At 38.1% G+C, this 20261-nt stretch overlaps 1 protein-coding gene across 2 annotated transcripts in view; it reads right to left on the bottom strand.

Annotated features, from left to right (window-relative positions):
- Positions 1-20261, bottom strand: part of HEATR5B (HEAT repeat containing 5B) — a 92372-nt gene that overhangs the window by 70484 nt on the left and 1627 nt on the right. For both annotated transcript variants that reach the window (XM_081253750.1, XM_081253751.1), the window contains exons 3-8: positions 16790-17001; positions 13190-13298; positions 11463-11612; positions 5751-5922; positions 3452-3609; positions 2212-2461 (exon numbers count right to left, since the gene is read on the bottom strand). In XM_081253750.1, coding sequence (XP_081109876.1) covers positions 2212-2461; positions 3452-3609; positions 5751-5922; positions 11463-11612; positions 13190-13298; positions 16790-17001 — 1051 coding nt within the window. The remainder of the gene's footprint in view (positions 1-2211; positions 2462-3451; positions 3610-5750; positions 5923-11462; positions 11613-13189; positions 13299-16789; positions 17002-20261) is intronic.

The raw sequence follows: 20261 nt of genomic DNA, 5'->3' as shown, positions 1-20261 counted from the left end.
CGATTTATGTTTTTAAATTATACCAGCTGATACCTGACTGTTAAGAACTCTGTTTGTATGCTGAACATCTCTAACAATTAGGGAAATACAAATCAAAACCACAATGATAAAAAGTCAATATAAAGAATTTAGCACAGTGCTACCCCCAATATACATTCAGTAAACATTAGCAGCTATTATTCTTACTTTATTATTATCACTGCTATTTTAAGAGCTGTAGTGTGCTGGTAGCATCACTGTCAAATTACTGACCAGAAAGAAGCTCTATAAAGAAAGTGACTTTAGAATTTCTTACTGGGATGTTCCTCAAAATTCCCATTAACTTGCTGGTCCCTGGCCCCACCTTTTAGCTTCCAATAGAATTGAAACATATTTAATCATGAAACAAATAAAAATTCCTTGTCAAATTACTAATTGAGAATATATTCTGGTCCATAAATTCCAGATACATAGCACTATGTTTAATTCTGCTTTTACCATTTTAAAAATCGAATGGCTTAATGGCTTAAAAATCTGTGACCTTAAGATTAATAACCCTTAAATGACAGTAAACCTTTCTTATTTACATTCATTATGAATTACCAGGCTATAAATTGTAGAATAATAGGATATAATAGATTAATACACTATGGATTAAAATTAAATGGCTCTTTTCTTCTTAGACATTTCTGGACTTGGAAATGCACAAACTCTCTCTTTTAGGTACTAAGCTCTAAGCTCCCTGAACAGGTGCTATCTACATGTGGCTCGCTGTTTTACTCCCAATGTTTGGCACAGTGTCTTTGATACTCAAACATTTCTTCAAGGAATAAATGTACAAATATTTATAAAGTTGTGAACCTAGGACAGGTTATTATTTTAACATACCTAAAGAATGATACCTCATTAATTTAAACACCCTTTAATTCACAATTCCTAACTTTCAGTTAGTCCCATGCATTTAAAATATGGTTTGCCTAGTAAGCTATTACAAACAACAAAAACTATAAACTATTTGTGGATTTATTTTTATTAATTTTATAAGATGTTCAATATATTCTCTAAATATAAAGTGCTGGATATTTTCTATTCATTAAATTCTTATTTCTAAAGACCGCTGTTAAGCAATATAATTTTCTTGATTAAAGTTAATGTATATTCCCAAGAGTGATAAAAGTAAATTATCTTATAGTATTTATATTTTACTTTGCATTAGTTCCTTACTTGTATTATTATAAGCTCCAGGAAGGCAGGAATTTTATCTTACTCACTGTTCAAAACCTGAATTACTGCTTTGCAATCTCAAATACTCAATAACTACTTGTTAAACAGAAAAATTTATAAAACTGACACTTCCTAGAAAAGGATTTCTTTTAATTATGAATTACTGAGGTTTCACAGTATATCCTATAGTGGGCTAAAAACCACCTGTAACTGTTTCTCTCTAAATTTTCACATTAAGCCTATTAACGGAGGGGAAAACAACATGTATTTATAAAACAATAGGTTCCAAGAAGAAAAACCACAATAGATTATTCCTCAAAGATTCCTCAATGTGCTGCAGCATACCAGGAGAGTTATAAAATCAGTAGATACTAGATATAAAACAGAAAGCCTAACCTTACAAACACACTATCCAAATACTGAAAAACTCCACTTCACTGTAATTATATGTTGTTTGAATATCAAATAAGAGTACACAATAAAAATGACTATTAAAACACAGTCCAGAAAGATATATGAACTAATCAGATCTATTAGTATTCATTAAGAATAACAGTAAAGAACTAAATGACTAAAGTAATCAACAATACAGATCATGACATTAATTCTTACCTACTGGGACTTCCCTGGTGGTGCAGTGGTTAAGAATCCGCCTGCCAATGCAGGGGACACGGGTTCTAGCCCTGGTCTGGGAAGATCCCACATGCCACATGCTGCAGAGCAACTAAGCCCGTGTGCCACAACTACTGAGCCTGCTCTCTAGAGCCCGCGAGCCACAACTACTGAGCCTGTGGGCCACAACTACTGAATCCGTGTGCCACAACTACTGAAGCCCGCACACCTAGAGCCCATGCCCCACAAGAGAAGCACCACGATGAGAAGCCTGCGCACTGCAACAAAGAGTAGCCCCTGCTCGCCACAACTAGAGAAAAGCCTGTGCACAGCAATGAAGACCCAACACAGCCAAAAGTAAATAAATAAGTAAATGTATTAAAAAAAAATTCTTACCTACTGCTTTCATTTGCTTTCCAATCGCTTGGCATATTTCTTTGGCAGCTGCAATCTGGGCTTTTTCACCTAGCAAACTGCCCACAGTAGCTCTTAGGATAAAGGAGACACACCGTCTGGAGTACACAGCTTCTACATGTGTTTGCGTTGCCCGAGGATGGGAAACCAGATCAAGTACATGAGACAAGAATGTGGCAAAGCTACGCTCTAACCACTGACCACCCAATGTTGTTACAAAAACAACATATGCCTGTAAATAGATTAAGATGTTTTAGATAAATTTGTATAAATGAAATGAAGTTGCAGATAAAGCAACTACGTAAATAACTGATGACAGCATGAAAAATAAATTATCTTTGAGATTAAAATTGAGAAAATTTAAAACTTGAGACCTTTTTAGTACTTCTAGCATGGGAATTACTGGTTGAAGTATCTTTGACTAAAAACAGCTCTCAGGATAATAACTTCAAGAAGAACACAAAGAGAGTATGGTGCAGGAGGGAAGGAAAGGTGAATTCACCCTGGTGATGAAGGTGATTACGTTATAGTAATAAAACCCTAATATGCTAAATAAACACTGACCTAGAGCTACAAAACATTTGCTTACGACTGTAAGATACAAATGGTTTACTTCCATTTTATGCTTGTTTCTGGAATAAGGTATAATTGGATGATTTTGACTAAGATCACAAAAAAGCACTTCATCCTATTAGGTGTTAATTATTATTAGGTTATTAACCATAACATCTTATTTGGTATTAATTATCATTTTGAAACTATAATTTCAAGTCAGGTTTAACTGCATAATTGCACTGGTGATTAATCAATGATGATAAATCCAAAGTACTAACCAATATTTTTACCTACAAGAGTTGTTGGAAAACATTAAAATCTAAATGCCTCAAGCTACTTGAATACAATTTCAATTAAAACTCAATTACTTTACTTCTGATTTTCTGCGAAGTAAAATTTGGAAAAATTTTGTTAAAGATAGACAGATAGATATAGCAGACATAGGCTTCTTTACACATCAAATACCTACCTTTCAATATAAGATGCAATTTAGATTTGAATGTAATTCATTCATTTAGTAAAAGAAATGTTTTGAAAGACATTTTAAAAATTATTTAATTTTAGACAGTATTAAAAATCTCTGTACGTGCTGTTACTTAGTAAGAGTCTTCCATGACATTTCACACGTGATACCAAGAGAATTCTTTTATACATATATATTACAAACCTGTGTAACTCCAACTCTCACTTCACGATTAACAGACCCTCCAACTTTTAACATTTCTCCACCACTCTTTAAGAAACCTGACCCTCCACGTAGAAATCCTGTGGCCATGAGTTCTAAGACTTCATCAAATGTTGCTCGCTTCACATTCTGGCGCATTACTTTCAGGAAGAAAAATATATTTATAAGCAAATATATTTTGCTATTAGTTAAATAATATTTTCTAATAATCTAGCTTTAAAATTCAAGTAATTGTTTTTAAGGATACTTAAACTATTACAAAGGAGATAGGGTCATTTATTTTCTTATGATCTTAAAATTTACAATATATTTGTAAAATTAAATTCAATTTTGAAGCAAAAAAATGCTAAAAAAGGGAGCTAGAAATTAAAACAATTCAATATATCTATGCCAAAATAGTCTAGCAATTATGTTAGCCTTGATATGTGTAACACAACAAAAACAACACACATTCACAGCAGATACTGCTAACTGACTGCAGCCCTCACTCCCAGTTGAGATGGACACTATACTTCTTTTTTTTTTTTTTTGGCCACAGCACGTGGCTCGTGGGATCTTAGTTCCCCGACCAGGGATCTAACCTGAGCCCACGGCGGTGAAAGCGCCGAGTCCTAACCACTGGACCGCCAGGGAATTCCCAATTCCCAAGACCACGCTTTCTATACAACAATTACCAATGGATTGAAACGTCACTGGACTGCAACCGACTTGCCATCCTTAGTAAAGAGCTTCCTATTTTATAAAGTCCTTTCATACATAGTAGCAAACATAATCCTCACAAAAATTCTGTAGGAGAGGCATAAAGCTCACAATTAACTATGCAGGCTTTGGAATTTGAATGCCTGGGTTTTAATTTCACTTAATAGAACACTTACTACACCACAAATGACACAACCTCTCTAAGCCTAAATTTTCTTGTTTATAAAATGAGAATAACAACAGTACTTAGGATTCCTAGGGCTTTTGAGAGGATTAAATAAAACAACTCTGTTATATGCTTAATTCAGTGCCTTATACATAGTTAGCACTTAATAATTGTTACCTATCATCATCATCGTTATCTAATTCAGACACTGAAGTAATCATGATTAAAGATGAAGAGATCAAAGCTCAAAGGGTTTCACAGCAAATAAACATAAGAGCTAGAACTTGAATCTGTAAGATCTGATTCTCTTTCTACAATACAGAGATGGAATAGGGGTAGGGACAACAGCAGAGCTGGATTCACTCAGCATCTACTCAGAACTGTCCCTGAAGCATCTCTATGGAACTGTGAGGCACAGTAGAAGTCACTGGGAAAATCAATGCTGTCTCTGATTCTGCTTATAATAATGGTCAAGAAAAGAAGAAAAATAATACTATGCTATGAATGGGGATCTACTCATCAGGGACTGAAAGTAAGAAGGCATGTAAAGTGCCAGATTCCAGTCCCTTGAACATGATACAAAACCATTTCATAAATCTTATTTGCTTATATGTCCAACATACTTGATGCATGTAATGCTGCACAGTATCATCATAAAAAATGTCTTGGGGGCTTCCCTGGTGGCGCAGTGGTTGAGAGTCCGCCTGCAGATGCAGGGGACACGGGTTCGTGCCCCGGTCTGGGAGGATCCCACATGCCGCGGAGCGACTGGGCCCGTGAGCCATGGCCGCTGGGCCTGCGCGTCCGGAGCCTGTGCTCCGCAATGGGAGGGGCCACGGCAGTGAGAGGCCCGCGTACCGCAAAAAAAAAAAAAAAAAATGTCTTGGGCCTCCCTGGTGGCGCAGTGGTTGAGAGTCCGCCTGCCGATGCAGGGGACACGGGTTCGTGCCCCGGTCCGGGAAGATCCCACATGCAGCGGAGCGGCTAGGCCTGTGAGCCATGGCTGCTGAGCCTGCACGTCCGGAGCCTGTGCTCCGCAACGGGAGAGGCCACAACAGTGAGAGGCCCACGAACCGCAAAAAAAAAAAAAAAAAAAAAAAAATGTCTTGACTGGGACTTCCCTGGTGGTCCAGTGGTTAAGACTCTGTGCTTCCACTGCAGGGGGCGTGGGTCCGATCCCTGGTTGGGGAAGTTCCGCATGCCCCACGGTATGGCAAAAAAAAAGAAAAAAAGTCCTGACTATATCAAGGAAAATGTCATTTGGGTACTTCTATTTTATGAAAAAGTAGACAAAGATACTAATTTAAAGCCTTTAAAGTGACTTGCCTAGAAGTAATAAGTCATTTAGAAGGAAGCATTCCATATACCTTCAAATACCTGTTACAGTCTAGATCGGGGGCTGGCAAACAATGATACCTGTTGCTTGTTTTGGCATCAATGCTGTAGCCATGACTGTTCCTAAGAGTTTAGACACTGCCACCCGTACCCCATAGTTTGAATTTTCCAAAGCCTTAAAGCAGAGAGTGGCTATATTTTCCAGTTCAGCAGTCCACATGAACACAGCTTCATTCTGTAGTTCTAGGAGACACTGGAATTAAAAAAAAAAAAAAAGTAAATTAGAACTTCCACTTGCAGAGATGGATAAACAAGAACCAGATTTACTCTCTCTCCTGAAATAACTAAAAAATTGGACAAAATATATGAAACAAGTTTCAAAGACACTGGACATCAGGCACTGAAGGATGCTAATCCTTAAGAGATGGAAAATGCAAGTTGAACCCTACATTTGTCCCAGCTTACTGCCTTGAGAGAGTTTCCAGCAGTTAGGAGGAAACTGTAACCCTAAACTCCTGTATTAGAAAGAAGAAAGGTCTCTGGAGAGTTCCCTGGTGGCCTAGTGGTTAGGATTCTGGGCATTCACTGCCGTGGCCTGGGTTCAATCCCTGGTCGGGGGAACTGAGATCTCGCAAGCCGTATGGCGTGGCCAGAAAAAAAAAAAAAGAAGAAATGTCTCAAATCAACAACCTCAGCTTCTACCTTAAGAAACTAGATGACATAGAGCAAATTCAACACAAAGTAAGCAGGAAAAAAAGGAAGTAATATAGATAAGAGAGGAAATCAGTGAACCAGCAAACTGAAAAACAGAAATGAAGCCAAAAGCTGCTTCTTTGAGACAACCAATACATTTTGATAGAAATTTAGCCAGACAGATGAAGACAAAGAGAGAGAAAACACAAACTACCAAAATTAGGAATGAGAGAAGTCACATCACTACAGATTCAATACATATTAAAAGGACAATATATTTGACAACTTACATGAAACAGACAAGTCACTCAAGAAGAAACAGATAACCTAAATAGCCCAATATCTATTTTAAAAATTGAATGTGTAGTTTAAAATCTTCCCCCAAAGAAAACTGGAGACCCAGAGAGATGTACTGTTGAATTCAACCAAATGTTTAAGTAAGAAATACCAATCCTATAGAAACTCTTCTAGAAAATTGAGGAGAAGGGTACACTTCCCAAATCATCCTATAAGGCCAACATTACCCTGATATTGAAATCTGATAGACACTACAAGAGAAGAAAACTACATGCCAATATCCCTCATGAACACAATGCAAAAATTATACACAAAATTTTAGCAACTCTAATCCAACAATATATAAAATGGATACTATATCACGACCACGTAGGGTTTATCCTAGGAATGAAAGATTGGTCAAAATTCTAAAACTAATCAATGTAATTCATTACATTAGTAAGCTGAAAAAGAAAAGTCATACAATTCATCTCAATAGAGGCTGAAAAAACATTTAACAAAATATACGTAAAACTTGGGAAAACTGAACAAGATCAGTGGATTGTGTCAATGCCAATATTGTATTATACTGCTTGTAATACTGTACTATGCTTTTACAAGATATTACCATTGGGAGGAACTGGGTAGAAGTTTATAAAGATCTCTGCATATTATTTCTCACAAATACAGGAAAACCTACAATTATCCTAAAATAAAAAGCTTAATTTGGGGCTTCCCTGGTGGCGCAGTGGTTGAGAGTCCGCCTGCCGATGCAGGGAACACAGGTTCGTGCCCCGGTCCGGGAGGATCCCACATGCCGCGGAGCTGCTGGGCCCGTGAGCCATGGCCGCTGAGCCTGCGCGTCCGGAGCCTGTGCTCCGCAATGGGAGAGGCCGCAACAGTGAGAGGCCCGCGTACCGCAAAAAAAAAAAAAAAAAAAAGCTTAATTAGACAGGAATTCCCTGGCGGTCCAGTGGTTAGGACTCAGCGCTTTCATTGCCAGGGGCCTGGGTTCAATCCCTGGTTGGGGAACTAAGATCCCACAAACCGCAGAAAGCAGCCAAAAAAACCCAAAAAAAACCCAAAACACTTAATTAGAAAATAGCAACAACAGAAACGACACAAGAAATCAAATTTGACAAAATCCATTCTTGATAAAAACTTCTTGGAAGGCTAGAAATATAAGGGCACTTCCTCAACTTGATAAAGATCATCAAGGAAAACTGACAGTTAACATCATACTTAATGGTGAAGGACTGGATGTTTTCCCCTTAAGGATCAGGAACAAGACAAGGATGTCACCTCTCATGTTTTCTATTCAATATTGCACTGAGGGATCTAACCAGCCAGTGCAGCAAGAAAGAAAAATAAATAAAAAGCATCGAGATTGGAAAAGAAGTAAAACTGTCTTTATTCACAGACAACATGATTGTCCACATGATAGGATCTATTAAAAAAGCAAGGGCTTCCCTGGTGGTGCAGTGGTTGAGAGTCCGACTGCCGATGCAGGGGACACAGGTTCGTGTCCCTGTCCGGGAAGATCCCACATGCTGCGGAGCGGCTGGGCCCGTGAGCCATGGCCACTGAGCCTGCGCCTCCAGAGCCTGTGCCCCGCAACGGGAGAGGCCACAACAGTGAGAGGCCCGTGTACCGCAAAAAAAAAAAAAAATCTGATAGAACTAGTAAGGCAGTTTAAGAAGGTTGGTGGCTACAAGACCAGTGTACAAAAATCAGTTGTATTTCTATATGTTAGTAATGAACAATTAGAAATTGAAAAAAAGCTTTTAATCAATACTATTTAAAATAGCATAGAAAATGAAATACTTATGGATAAATCTGACAAAAGAGGTGCAAGATCTGTGCATTTGAAAACCACAAAATGTTGCTAAGAGTAATCAAAGAAGACCTAAATGAATGAGAGGTAGAGATATCGCATTCATGAGTTGGACTTAATATTGTTAAGCTGGCAACTATCCCCAAACTGATCTATAGATTCAATGCAACCTGAATAAAAATCTCAGCATGTTATTTTTGTAGAAATGGACAAGTTAAAATTTATATGGAAATGCAAAGGACCTAGAATAGCCAAAACTATTTTGAAAAAAAAAGAGTTGGAGGGCTAACACTACCTGATTTTAAGACATTATAAAGGTACAGTAATCAAGAAAGTGTTATTGACATCAAGATACACAAATAGATCAATGAAACAGAATAGAGATTTCAAAACTAGATCCACATTTATAAGGACAACTGATTTTCAACAAAGGTGCAAAGGCAATTTAGTGAAGAAAAGAGTCTTTTCAACATGGTGCTAGAACAAGTGAATATCCATGTGCAAAAAACAAAACAAAAAATCTTTGATTCATACCTCACACTATATACAAAAATTAACTCAAAATGGAACATACATCCAAGTGTAAAACTATAAAACTAGGAAACATAGGAGAAAGTTTGGGCTAGGAAAAGCTTTCTTAGATACAATACTAAAAGCACAATTAATATAAGAAAAACGGATAAATTGGACTTTGACAAAATTCAAAACTTCTCTTCTTAGAAAGGCACTATTTAGGGAATGAAAAGACAGACCACAGAGTAGGAGAAAATATGTGCAAATCACGTATCTGATATAGAAATAAAGAACCTACAAAGTAGACTCAAAACTCTATAATATATGTGCCACATCTTCTTTATCCATTCATCTGGGTTTTTTTTTTTTTTTTTTTTTTTCTTTTTGTGGTATGCGGGCCTCTCACTGTTGTGGCCTCTCCCGTTGCGGAGCACAGGCTCCGGACGCGCAGGCCCAGCGGCCACGGCTCACGGGCCCAGCCGCTCCGCGGCATATGGGATCCTCCCAGACCGGGGCACAAACCCGTATCCCCTGCATCGGCAGGCGGACTCTCAACCACTGCGCCACCAGGGAGGCCCTGGGGTTTTTTGTTTTTTGTTTTTTTTTTAATTTTTTTTTTATATATATATTTTTGGCTGTGTTGGGTCTTCGTTGCTGTGCGTGGGCTCTCTCCAGCTGCGACGAGCGGGGCCACTCTTCGTTGCCGTGCGTGGGCTTCTCATTACGGTGGTTTCTCTCATTGCGGAGCACGGGCTCTAGGTGCACAGGCTTCAGTAGTTGTGGCTCACGGGCTTAACTGCTCCACGGCATGTGGGATCCTCCCAGACCAGGGCTCAAACCCATGTCCCCCGCACTGGCAGGCGGATTCTTAACCACTGCACCACCAGGGAAGCCCCCATTCATCTGTTGATGGACACTTAGGTTGCTTCCATGTCCTGGCTATTGTAAATAGAGGTGCAATGAACATTTTGGTATATGACTCTTTTTGAATTATCGTTTTCTCAGGGTATATGCCCAGTAATGGGATTGCTGGGTCATATGGTAGTTTTATTTTTAGTTTTTTAAGGAACCTCCATACTGTTCTCCATAGTGGCTGTATCAATTTACATTCCCACCAACAGTGCAAGAGGGTTCCCTTTTCTCCACACCCTCTCCAGCATTTATTGTTTGTAGATTTTTTGATGATGGCCATTCTGACTGTGGCACATATATACAATGGAATATTACTCAGCCATAAAAAGAAACGAAATTGAGTTATTTGTAGTGAGGTGGATGGACCTAGAGTCTGTCATACAGAGTGAAGTAAGTCAGAAGGAGAAAAACAATACTATATGCTAACACATATATATGGAATCTAAATTTAAAAAAAAAAGGTCATGAAGAACCTAGGGGCAAGATGGGAATAAAGACGCAGACCTACTAGAGAATGGACTTGAGGATATGGGGAGGGGGAAGGGTAAGCTGGGACAAAGTGAGAGAGTGGCATGGACATATATACACTACCAAACATAAAATAGATAGCTAGTGGGAAGCAGCCGCATAGCACAGGGAGATCAGCTAGGTGCTTTGTGACCATCTAGAGGGGTGGGATAAGGAGGGTGGGAGGGAGGGAGACACAAGAGGAAAGAGATATGGCTACGTATGTATATGTATAACTGATTCACTTTGTTATAAAGCAGAAACTAACATACCATTGTAAAGCAATTACACTCTAATAAAGATGTCAAAAAAAACCTCTATAATAAGAAAACAAGTAACTCAATAAAACAATGCACAAAAATTTTGAATGGACTCTTCATCAAAGAAGATATGGATGGTAAATAAGCACCTAAAAATATGATCATTAGTCTGGAAATGCGAATTAAAGCCACAATGAGATACCTATACATATCTATAAGAATGGCTAAAATTAAAAAGACTGGCAATACCAAATGTTGGTGAGACATGGAGAATGAGGAAATCTCATAGTACTTTGGAAAACAGCGGCAATTTCTCCAAAAATTAAATGTAAATCTAAAATATGATCCAGCCATTCCACTCCTAGGTATTTACCCAAGTGAAAGGAAAGCATGTGTTGATAACAAAAACTAGTACACAGATGTTCACAGCTGCTTTTTTTGTAATATCCAAAACTGGAAGCAACACAAATGTCCATAATAGGTGAAGGAATCCACCAATTGTGGCATAGCCATACAACGAAATACTACTCAGCAATAAAAAGGAATGAACTATTGATACATGTAACAACACTGAGAAATCTCAAAATAATTATGCCATTGTGAAAGAGGCCAGGCAAAAAGAAAAAAAAAGCACATACCACCTGATTCCATTTTATATATAATTCTAGAAAATGAAATGAAACTAATCCATGGGAACCAAAATCATGCCATCTTATTTTGAAACTTTCAAAGAAAAAAAAATCACTGTTTCAGAGCAAGCAGGATAAGGAGCAACATTATAAACAGCCGAGTACTAACCTTGGCAACTGCACATCGAACAGCCATTGACCTGTCAGTTAAGAGAGACCTCGCATTCTTATAAATATCACGATGACAGGAAGCTGCTGCACCACCCAGTCCATTTAGAACTTTCTGTAGACTCATTAAGATTTCACTTCGCCCTTGAGACTAGATAAGAACATAAAGCAAATTCTACGTTTAAATAAGAACACAGCAAAAGACAAAAGTTCTCTGGGCCTAATGGTCTTACCTCTAAACGTAAATAGTAAGTAATGAAAAATAAAAAAGTATTTTAGAACGTACCTGAAAGGTAAAAATAATTATTAACTTCAACAAAACAATTATTTGAGAAATTAGGTTACAATAAGTAAACATATTCTTATGTTTCCATGATCTATTGAAGTGCAAATAATGAGAACATGACAAATTCAAAAGCTTCAATTTAATACCTCAAGGATCCAAGCTTTCAGAATGTGAAAAGTTAAGTAAAGAGTACTTAAGAATATAAACCATCTAAAAGAGGAAGAAAACATCCAACACATTTTAAAAACTTCTCACAGATATATTCCAAACTATCAACTTCTTGAGACTAGTTTGAACTCTAGTTTTTATACTCTTATTGTGCTTGATTCATATTTCTGATAGTATACTTATTCAAACATAGATTTCTTTCACTAGACTGTAAGCTCTTTGAGGTCAGGGAGTAGATCTTATTCATCTTTATATGCCTAATGCCTGAGAATATGTCCTCAATTCTTGCTTAATAAATTAATAGACAAAGAGTTCCCAGAAGAGGTGTTGTCCAAGAAATCTTTAGCTTTCCTAGACAAAGAATTAGACTATGAGACCAGTGCTTGGTCTATTCTTAGTTAACCCCAAATGAACAAGGAATTTTCAGAAGTAACACCAAACTGACATGACAAAACAGAACTATTTTTACTTCATATTAGTTGCTGTGGATTGAATACTGTCCTGCCAAAAGATGAGTTCAAGTCCTATGCCCTGTTACCTGTGAACATGACTTTATTTGGAAATAAGGTCTTTGCAGATGAAATCAAGTAAAGATGAGGTCATACTATATTAGGGTGGACCCTAATCCTTATAATAGAAGAATTTGGTATCCTTATAATAGACCGGTATCCTTATAATAGAAGAATTTGGACACAAAACACAGATGCACAGGGAGTACACCATATGACAATGGAGACAGAAATTGGAGAGATACATCTGCAAACCAAGGAATACCACCAAAGCCAAGGATGGTCAGCAACAACCAGAAGCTAAGAAGCCTTGGAAGGACTATTCCCAAGGGCTATCAGAGGAAGCACGGCCCTGCTGATACCTTGATTTCAGACTTCTAGCTTCCAGAATTGTGAGACAATAAATTTCTGTTATTTTAAGCCACCCAGTCTGTGGTAATTTATTATGGCAGCCATAGGAAACTAATACATTAGCTATGGCACAAAAAATAATATGGCAGTACAAAAATATCCCTAGGGCTAAATAATACATAAACCCATTCTTTGTCAAGGTAAAGCATTCTTTCCCTTCTCCCTGAAATATGAGGTAATGTACATTAAAACAAGGGGCAAGTAATATTTTTTTGCAAGTAATAATTTTAAATTACCCTCTTGCTAAGCAATATAAGTACTACACTGACAGAAAAAAGGAAACATATATTTTTAACTAACATCTAACTCCCACCACAAGCAAAACATGTAAATAATATTTGTTGTAAAACTTACCTCCGCACTTTTCAGGGATTTCAAAAGATTATTTACTGTTTCTGGAAATGCACTGCCTAACATTCTCCCCATTTTTTCATAAAATGCTCCAACACAAGCCACTGCAGCCCTGTAAGAAGTGACATTTTCACCAGTCACTGTTCAGATTAATAATTTTATAATATTTTACTTATTTTCAGAAATCAATTTGTATTTGTGCAGGACACTTTTGGCCACAAATCCTTAATTTTCAACTTTCAAGAACACCTTGTTGATTCTTGGCTATCATCAAAAAGTCTACAAATAATAAATGCTGGAGATGGTGTGGAGAAAAGGGAACCCTCCTACACTGTCGGTGGGAATGTAAACTGGTGTAGCCACTATGGAAAACAGTATGGAGGTTCCTTAAAAAACTAAAAATATAGCTACCATATGATCCAGCAATCCCACTCCTGGGCATATATCCTGAAAAGATGAAAACTCTAACTCGAAAAGACAGAGGCACCCAATGTTCGTAGCAGCACTATTTATAATGGCCAAGACATGGAAACAACCTAAGTGCCCAGCAACAGATGACTGGTTTAAGAAGATGTGGTGTAAATATACAATGGAATACTACTCATCCATAAAAAAGAATGCAATATTGCCATTTGCAATAACATGGATGAACCTAGAGAATATCATACTAAGTGAAGTAAGTCAGACAAAGATAAATATTATATGATATTACTTATATATGGAATCTAAAAAATAATACAAATGAACCCAATAGACAAAACAGAAACAGACTCACAGACACAGAAAACAAACTTATGGTTACCAAAGGGAGAAAAGGGGGGAGGGATAAATTAGGAGTATGGGATTAGCAGATACAAACTGCTATACATAAAATAGATAAGCAACAAGGATTTACTGTACAGCACAGGGAACTATATTCAATACCTTGTAATAACCTATAATGGAAGATAATCTGAAAACTATATATACATATAAAACTGACTCACTTTGCTGTATACCTGAAACTAACACAATATCATTAATCAACTATATTTCAATTAAAAAAAATTTTTTTAAAGAATACCTTGTTTATTCTGTATAATTGTAACAGATACTATGGATAATCAAATTGTATTTTTGTTAGGAAAATAAGAGAATAAACATATATTTACATAACAAATCATACCCATCCTTTGGAAAGAAACCCAACCTTTCCTTTTGAGGACTTTCCAAATTATGTCCATCCACAATGATCCCTCTCTTCTCTCATTACACGTAAAATGTCAACCACTCATTCTGACAAAATTATATCGTTTCCTGTGTTGCAACTTGACCATTTTATATGTCTATATCTTATCCTGCCCTGCCAATGGAAATGTAAAGTCCAGAAACAGAGAAGGTTATACATTTTTGTATTGCTCACAGTGTCTGCCTCTTAATATATAAATAATACTAAGCAATTACTTGTAAAATTTAATCTAAATGGGTTTAACAGAACACCTGACTACATAGAAGAAGAAATGTAACAGCAGCCCATCTCTTCCCATGGTAGGGAAATCACTCTACCATCACTCATGTAAACAGTAAATAAGTGAATAGCTCTGAGCTTAGCTTAGAGGCAGGAGCTGGGGATAAAGGTGTATCCTCTGGAGTCCGGCAGATCTGTACCTAAATCCTAGAACCTGTCACACAATAGCTATGTGTCCTGAGCAAGTTACTCTGAGGCTGAGAGAGATTAAATATAGTTTACTATCGTACAAGCAATTAACAGTAGAATCAGGGAATCGACCTTCACTTCTCTGACTCCAAATCCCATGCTTTTTTCAATACTCTATAGGCTGATAACAAAGGTAAAAATGACTGAGGTCACATGCCAGAACATATTAGTGGCTTCCTAAATAGAACCCATGAATCGACTGGAAATATGTATGAATAATATGTAATATGTAATAAAGTCTACTTAGCCAGAACTATAAAATTACGTGTGGATTTGCCAAGTGGTAGGGAACTAAATCACAAAACTATTAACATAGCTTCAGACTCCAAAATAAACTGGAAAACACTAATACACTCTAATCTCTTCTAAAACTTTTGAGAGCTACATCTATCCCAAACAATACAAAACTTAATCACAACATATCTATGAAGTTGAAAACAGACCTAAAAACCAATGTCTGGGTTCAGAATAATTTCTTCATTTCCCCTAAGCTATTATACTGGCCCTGGCTCCTTGAATGTTGGTGTTCTAAAGTTGTATCCTTGCTATCTTCTCTTCTCACACAGTATTATAATACTCTTCCTAGGTAACTTTATCCATACTAAAGGGTTCAGCCTACTCTAAAATCTTCATTCTCTACTCACCAAAATGACCTTCTCAGCTCAGGTCTCTGAAATCCAGACCAGGATTTCCAACTGCTTACTACACACTGTCACTTGGATATTCCCACTTGGACTCCAGATTCAGCATGCCCAGAATTGGACTCATCATTTTCCCCTCAACTTACTCCCCCCACTATTTTGTATCTTTCTGTAAGCACTGTAAATAAGCTATAAATAAGCCACTTGTTTCCAATTATCAGTTTCCTTTGTCTAGAAAATAGGTTAGCAAACCACATCCTGCAGACCAAATGTGGCCCATCATCCAGCCTGCCACCTGTTGTCGTAAATAGTTTTATTGGTACGCAGCTGTACTCATTTATTTACATACCATCTATGGCAGAGTTGAGTAGTTGCAACAGAGATGATACCCCACAAAGCCAAAACTATTTACCATCTGGCCCTTTCCATAAACTTTGCCAGTCCATGACCTGTCCTACCCTTTTCCCATCTTAACCCCTTACCTGACTCACTTCCATACTTCCTTCCTGGATGGTTGATCTTCTTTGGCTGATGCTTCTTTGAGAAGGCTTTGTTGACACTGCTCTCCCATCACACCGCAGCTAAGTTTACTCAGGTGTTACTTTCCCGCCCACAACACTCCTCACTGTACTATAATAACTCCTGATTTTCTTATTTGACTTTTTCACAGGATGCATCCCTACGCCATTATCCTCAAGACTTGCTCTGAAAATGTCTGCCCTTGACCCAGACCACAGGTATGGGCTTGAAATTGGGTCAAGCCCTTAATTTAGGAGTCAGCAAACTTGCAGGCAAAATGGTCTCTGTCTCAGGTACTCAGTTCTGCCATTTACGCGTGAAAGCAGCCACCGCCTAAATGAAGGAGCATGTCTGTATTCTAATAAACTTTATTTACAAAATAGGTGGCAAGCTGGATTTGGCCTTTGGGCTATAGTTTGCCCATTCCTGCCTCAATCTCATCACCTAGAAAATCTTTACTTTTCTTTCCATCCCAGCCAAGAATATTATCTCCTCCCAAAATTACCAAAAACCCCTGTGCAAATTGCTGACATCATACCAATTCTCTGTAGTTTGCTAAAAGTCCCAGGGGCAATGGAGCATATGTTGAAATAGAACCCCTTTCCCAGACCTACTCAGAGCTTTTACTGTCAGCAGCATGTCTCAGGTTCCATCTACACAGGGGTCTTTATGATCAGCAGGCCCTTATTAAGATAAATTACCCTGAAAAAACAAGTTTCAAGGGTCAATCTCAAAGTAAGTACTTACAATTTTGTTGGTAAGTAGGCTGCAGTGTCATCTTTATTTCTGATAATGTCGTTACATTTATCAAGTGTTTGAAAAACAGTAAAAGTATCTCCAATGCTATAAAGGGCTGCAAGATTTTTAGCTAACAATTTTCGCGTAGGTGGTCCAGGTGAACTACTTATTAATCCAGTTAATTGTTCAACAAGTTTTTTCTGTTTTTCCTTTACATCAGTCTGTTATAAAAAAATAAAGAACATCATCAGTTTTTTTCTTATATATAATTTTGTTACCTTTTAGTGAAAATTTAAAAATACTTAACAGTTAAGGCACTCTAATAATTAAAATCTATATTACATTAGGCATAAAACCATAAATAAGAATTTTCAAGATAAGGAAGAGTTCAGTAAAAAAATGAACCATTCTTTCCTAGATTAAATATTCTCCTCATTCTCCTCCAATTCCACAAAGTTAGCTGCCAATAAAAGTGACTACTCTATATCCAAAAAGTTTCTATGCTGACTTACTAAAAAATAAAACCAACAGTCAGTCAAAGGATGTAAAATATTGGGTGTATGGACAATTGACATCTTAGAACTCAGCTAGGGTCCCCTGTAAAAGCAAAGTCAGTAGTTCATAAAGTTATAGGTCAGTAAAGGAAACCAAAAGAAACTCTGAAGAGCTCTAGGCAACAGAAGAAATATTCAGATCTACGTAATCAATGCTGAGAATTCATCCATCCATTAATGAAATACTTATTGTGCACTTATGTGCCATGCACTATTCTAGGTACTGGGGTGCAAATGCAAGAGTGATTACAATAGTCTCTGCCCTCATGAAGTTTACATTCTAGTGGGGAGAAACAGAGTTTACCAAATAAACAAATGAATACTGTGAGTTCTTCCTGTTTTATACAGATTAGTAAGAAAAAGGCATCTCTGAAAAGAAGTGAAGATGTGAGTTATGCAGATATCTGGGAGAAGAACATTCCAGGCAGGGAACAAGTACAAGGGCCTTGAGGTGGGAGCATACTCAGCATGCTTGAGGACAGCAAGAAGCCAGTGTGGCCGGAGCAAAATAAGACAGAGGAAGTAGCAGGAGATGAAGTCAGAATGACAGAAGGGGGCAGGTCATGCAATGCCTCATACACCATTGTAAGAACTTTGTATTTTATTCCCAGTGAGAGTCTGAGGCAGAGGAGGGACACGATTAAATGCTTTAACAGGGTCTTTCTGACTATTGAGCTGAGGATACTCTACAAGGTACATGGCTGGAAGCACGGTGAGCACTTAAGAAGTTGTGGCAATAATCCGACAAGAAATGAGGGTGGTAACAATGGAAATAATGCGAAGTAACTGAATTCTGGATATATTTAGGGGAGAGAACCAATATGATTTGCTGATAAATATGATGTGGAGTTTGAGAAAAAGAAGGAAGTGAAGAATGGCTCTAAGATTTATGACCTGAGCAACCAGAAGGATTATACGGTCATTTCCTGAGATAGAAAGCACTGGGGAAAGGACAGGTTTGAGACAGTGAAATCAAGAACTTAGTTTTAAATATGTTAACTTTGAGATGCTACTTAGATATTCAAGAGAAAGAGGTGGAGTAGCTAGTTGGATAACTGGGAATCATTACTACATAGATGGCAGTAAAAATCATGAGATTAGATGATATCACTGAAGGAGTAAGATGTGTTTTTTTTTTAAATAAAAATAAAAAAAGAGTGCCCAGGACTGAGAAAGAGCCAGCAAAAGAGAATGAGGAGTAACTAGTGAAGCAGGAGTAGAATTAAAAGCAAATAGTGTCTTGGGAACCACAAATAGGAAAAACTTCACACCAACTGTGCAGCAACAGTAATGATAACAATTTATGTTTTAATTTGGGTGAAGGGTGTACAGGTGTTCATATTATTATGCTTCATAATTTGGATATACTTTTTATATACTCTTTTGTATATTTCAATTTCACAACAAAAAAAGATATTTTGTGCCTAAGATAGAGGATTAGATATGTGCTTTAAGATAGAGGATCAGATATGTCAAAAGCTGCTGACGGCTCCATTAAAACAGAATACTGACTGTTGGTTTGGGCAATACAAGATCTGTTTCAGTGTAATGGAGGCAACAAATATCCAGCTGGAGTGGGTTTAAGAGAAAACAGAAACTTCTAGTTAAAGACTGGAAATGAACCCATGCATTAACTCTGTCTCTCCAGAAACTAAAAGTATACTAAAGGGCAACCAAAAAAAAAGCACCAATATAAAAGGGCAAAGAAAACAGAAAAAGAATCAATGCAAAATATAGAAGCCAGGTATCCCCAATATGGAAAGTTAAGAAGAGCCCCAACTTCCAACAGAGGACCCCTGAAAAGCTCATGTTTGTTCGTTGTTGCTCTTGTTTTGAGGCCCCAAATGCTTACGGAAGAGACAGTAAAGTTGTGCCTAGAAATGGAAGGAATGGTTGAGAATCTATTTAAGAAGCTCTAAGACTCCCACATCTCTCTCCTCCATCCTGAACTTAGTGAGCTCGGGCACAGCTGTGGGCTGGGAAAACTGCACTGAAAACAGGGGGATTAAGTAAAAGTTTAGACACTGAATGTTGAAGTCCCCAGCCTTCTCCCCCAAATCCTAGAACCTAGGCAGCTAGTCATATACCCTAGGACACTAGAGTAAAAAAGTCTCTTATAGGGAATGACTAGCTCAGAAAAACCTAAAGGGGTTCCTCAAAGAATTGGACTAGTCTATGGCGAAGCACACTTCACCCTGACCAGAAAACTTTTACTACTCACTCTAAAATTTGAGCAGACAGCCAAATTTTCCTCAGATGTTTGAGGAAAGCACCTAATTTTAAAGACAGCATCTAAGTTTTTTTTGCGGTACGCGGGCCTCACACTGCTGTGGCCTCTCCCGTTGCGGAGCACAGGCTCCGGACGCGCAGGCTCAGCGGCCATGGCTCACGGGCCCAGCCGCTCCGTGGCATGTGGGATCTTCCCGGACCGGGGCACGAACCCGCGTCCCCTGCATCGGCAGGCGGACTCTCAACCACTGCGCCACCAGGGAAGCCCCCAAGCATCTAATTTTAAAGACAGAAAATAAACACACAAATAATGAAAAGTAACTTGGGTGAAAAGATTGTGAAGGAAGAAGGAAAAAGAAAGAAAAGCCTATTATTAACTCTTCAGACAGACAAGTGAAGGTATTGGAATTGCTACACAGCACTGAGGGACCACTTGATGTTGTAGATAATGAATTTAAAGTAACAGCAGTCCGGGCTTCCCTGGTGGCACAGTGGTGAAGAATCTGCCTGCCAATGCCGGGGACACAGGTTCAAGCCCTGGTCCGGGAAGATCCCACATGCCACGGAGCAACCAAGCCCGTGCACCACAACTACTGAGCCTGTGCTCTAGAGCCCGCGAGCCACAACTACTGAGCCCGAGTGCCACACCTACTGAGCCTGAGCTCTAGCGCTCGCGTGTCACAACTACTGAAGCCCGT

This window comes from Mesoplodon bidens, assembly GCF_964165515.1.
Source record: "Mesoplodon bidens genome assembly, chromosome: 14".
Classification (NCBI taxonomy): domain Eukaryota; kingdom Metazoa; phylum Chordata; class Mammalia; order Artiodactyla; family Ziphiidae; genus Mesoplodon; species Mesoplodon bidens.
Note: the sequence above shows the minus strand (reverse complement) of the source record. Positions and strands in the feature narration are given on the sequence as shown.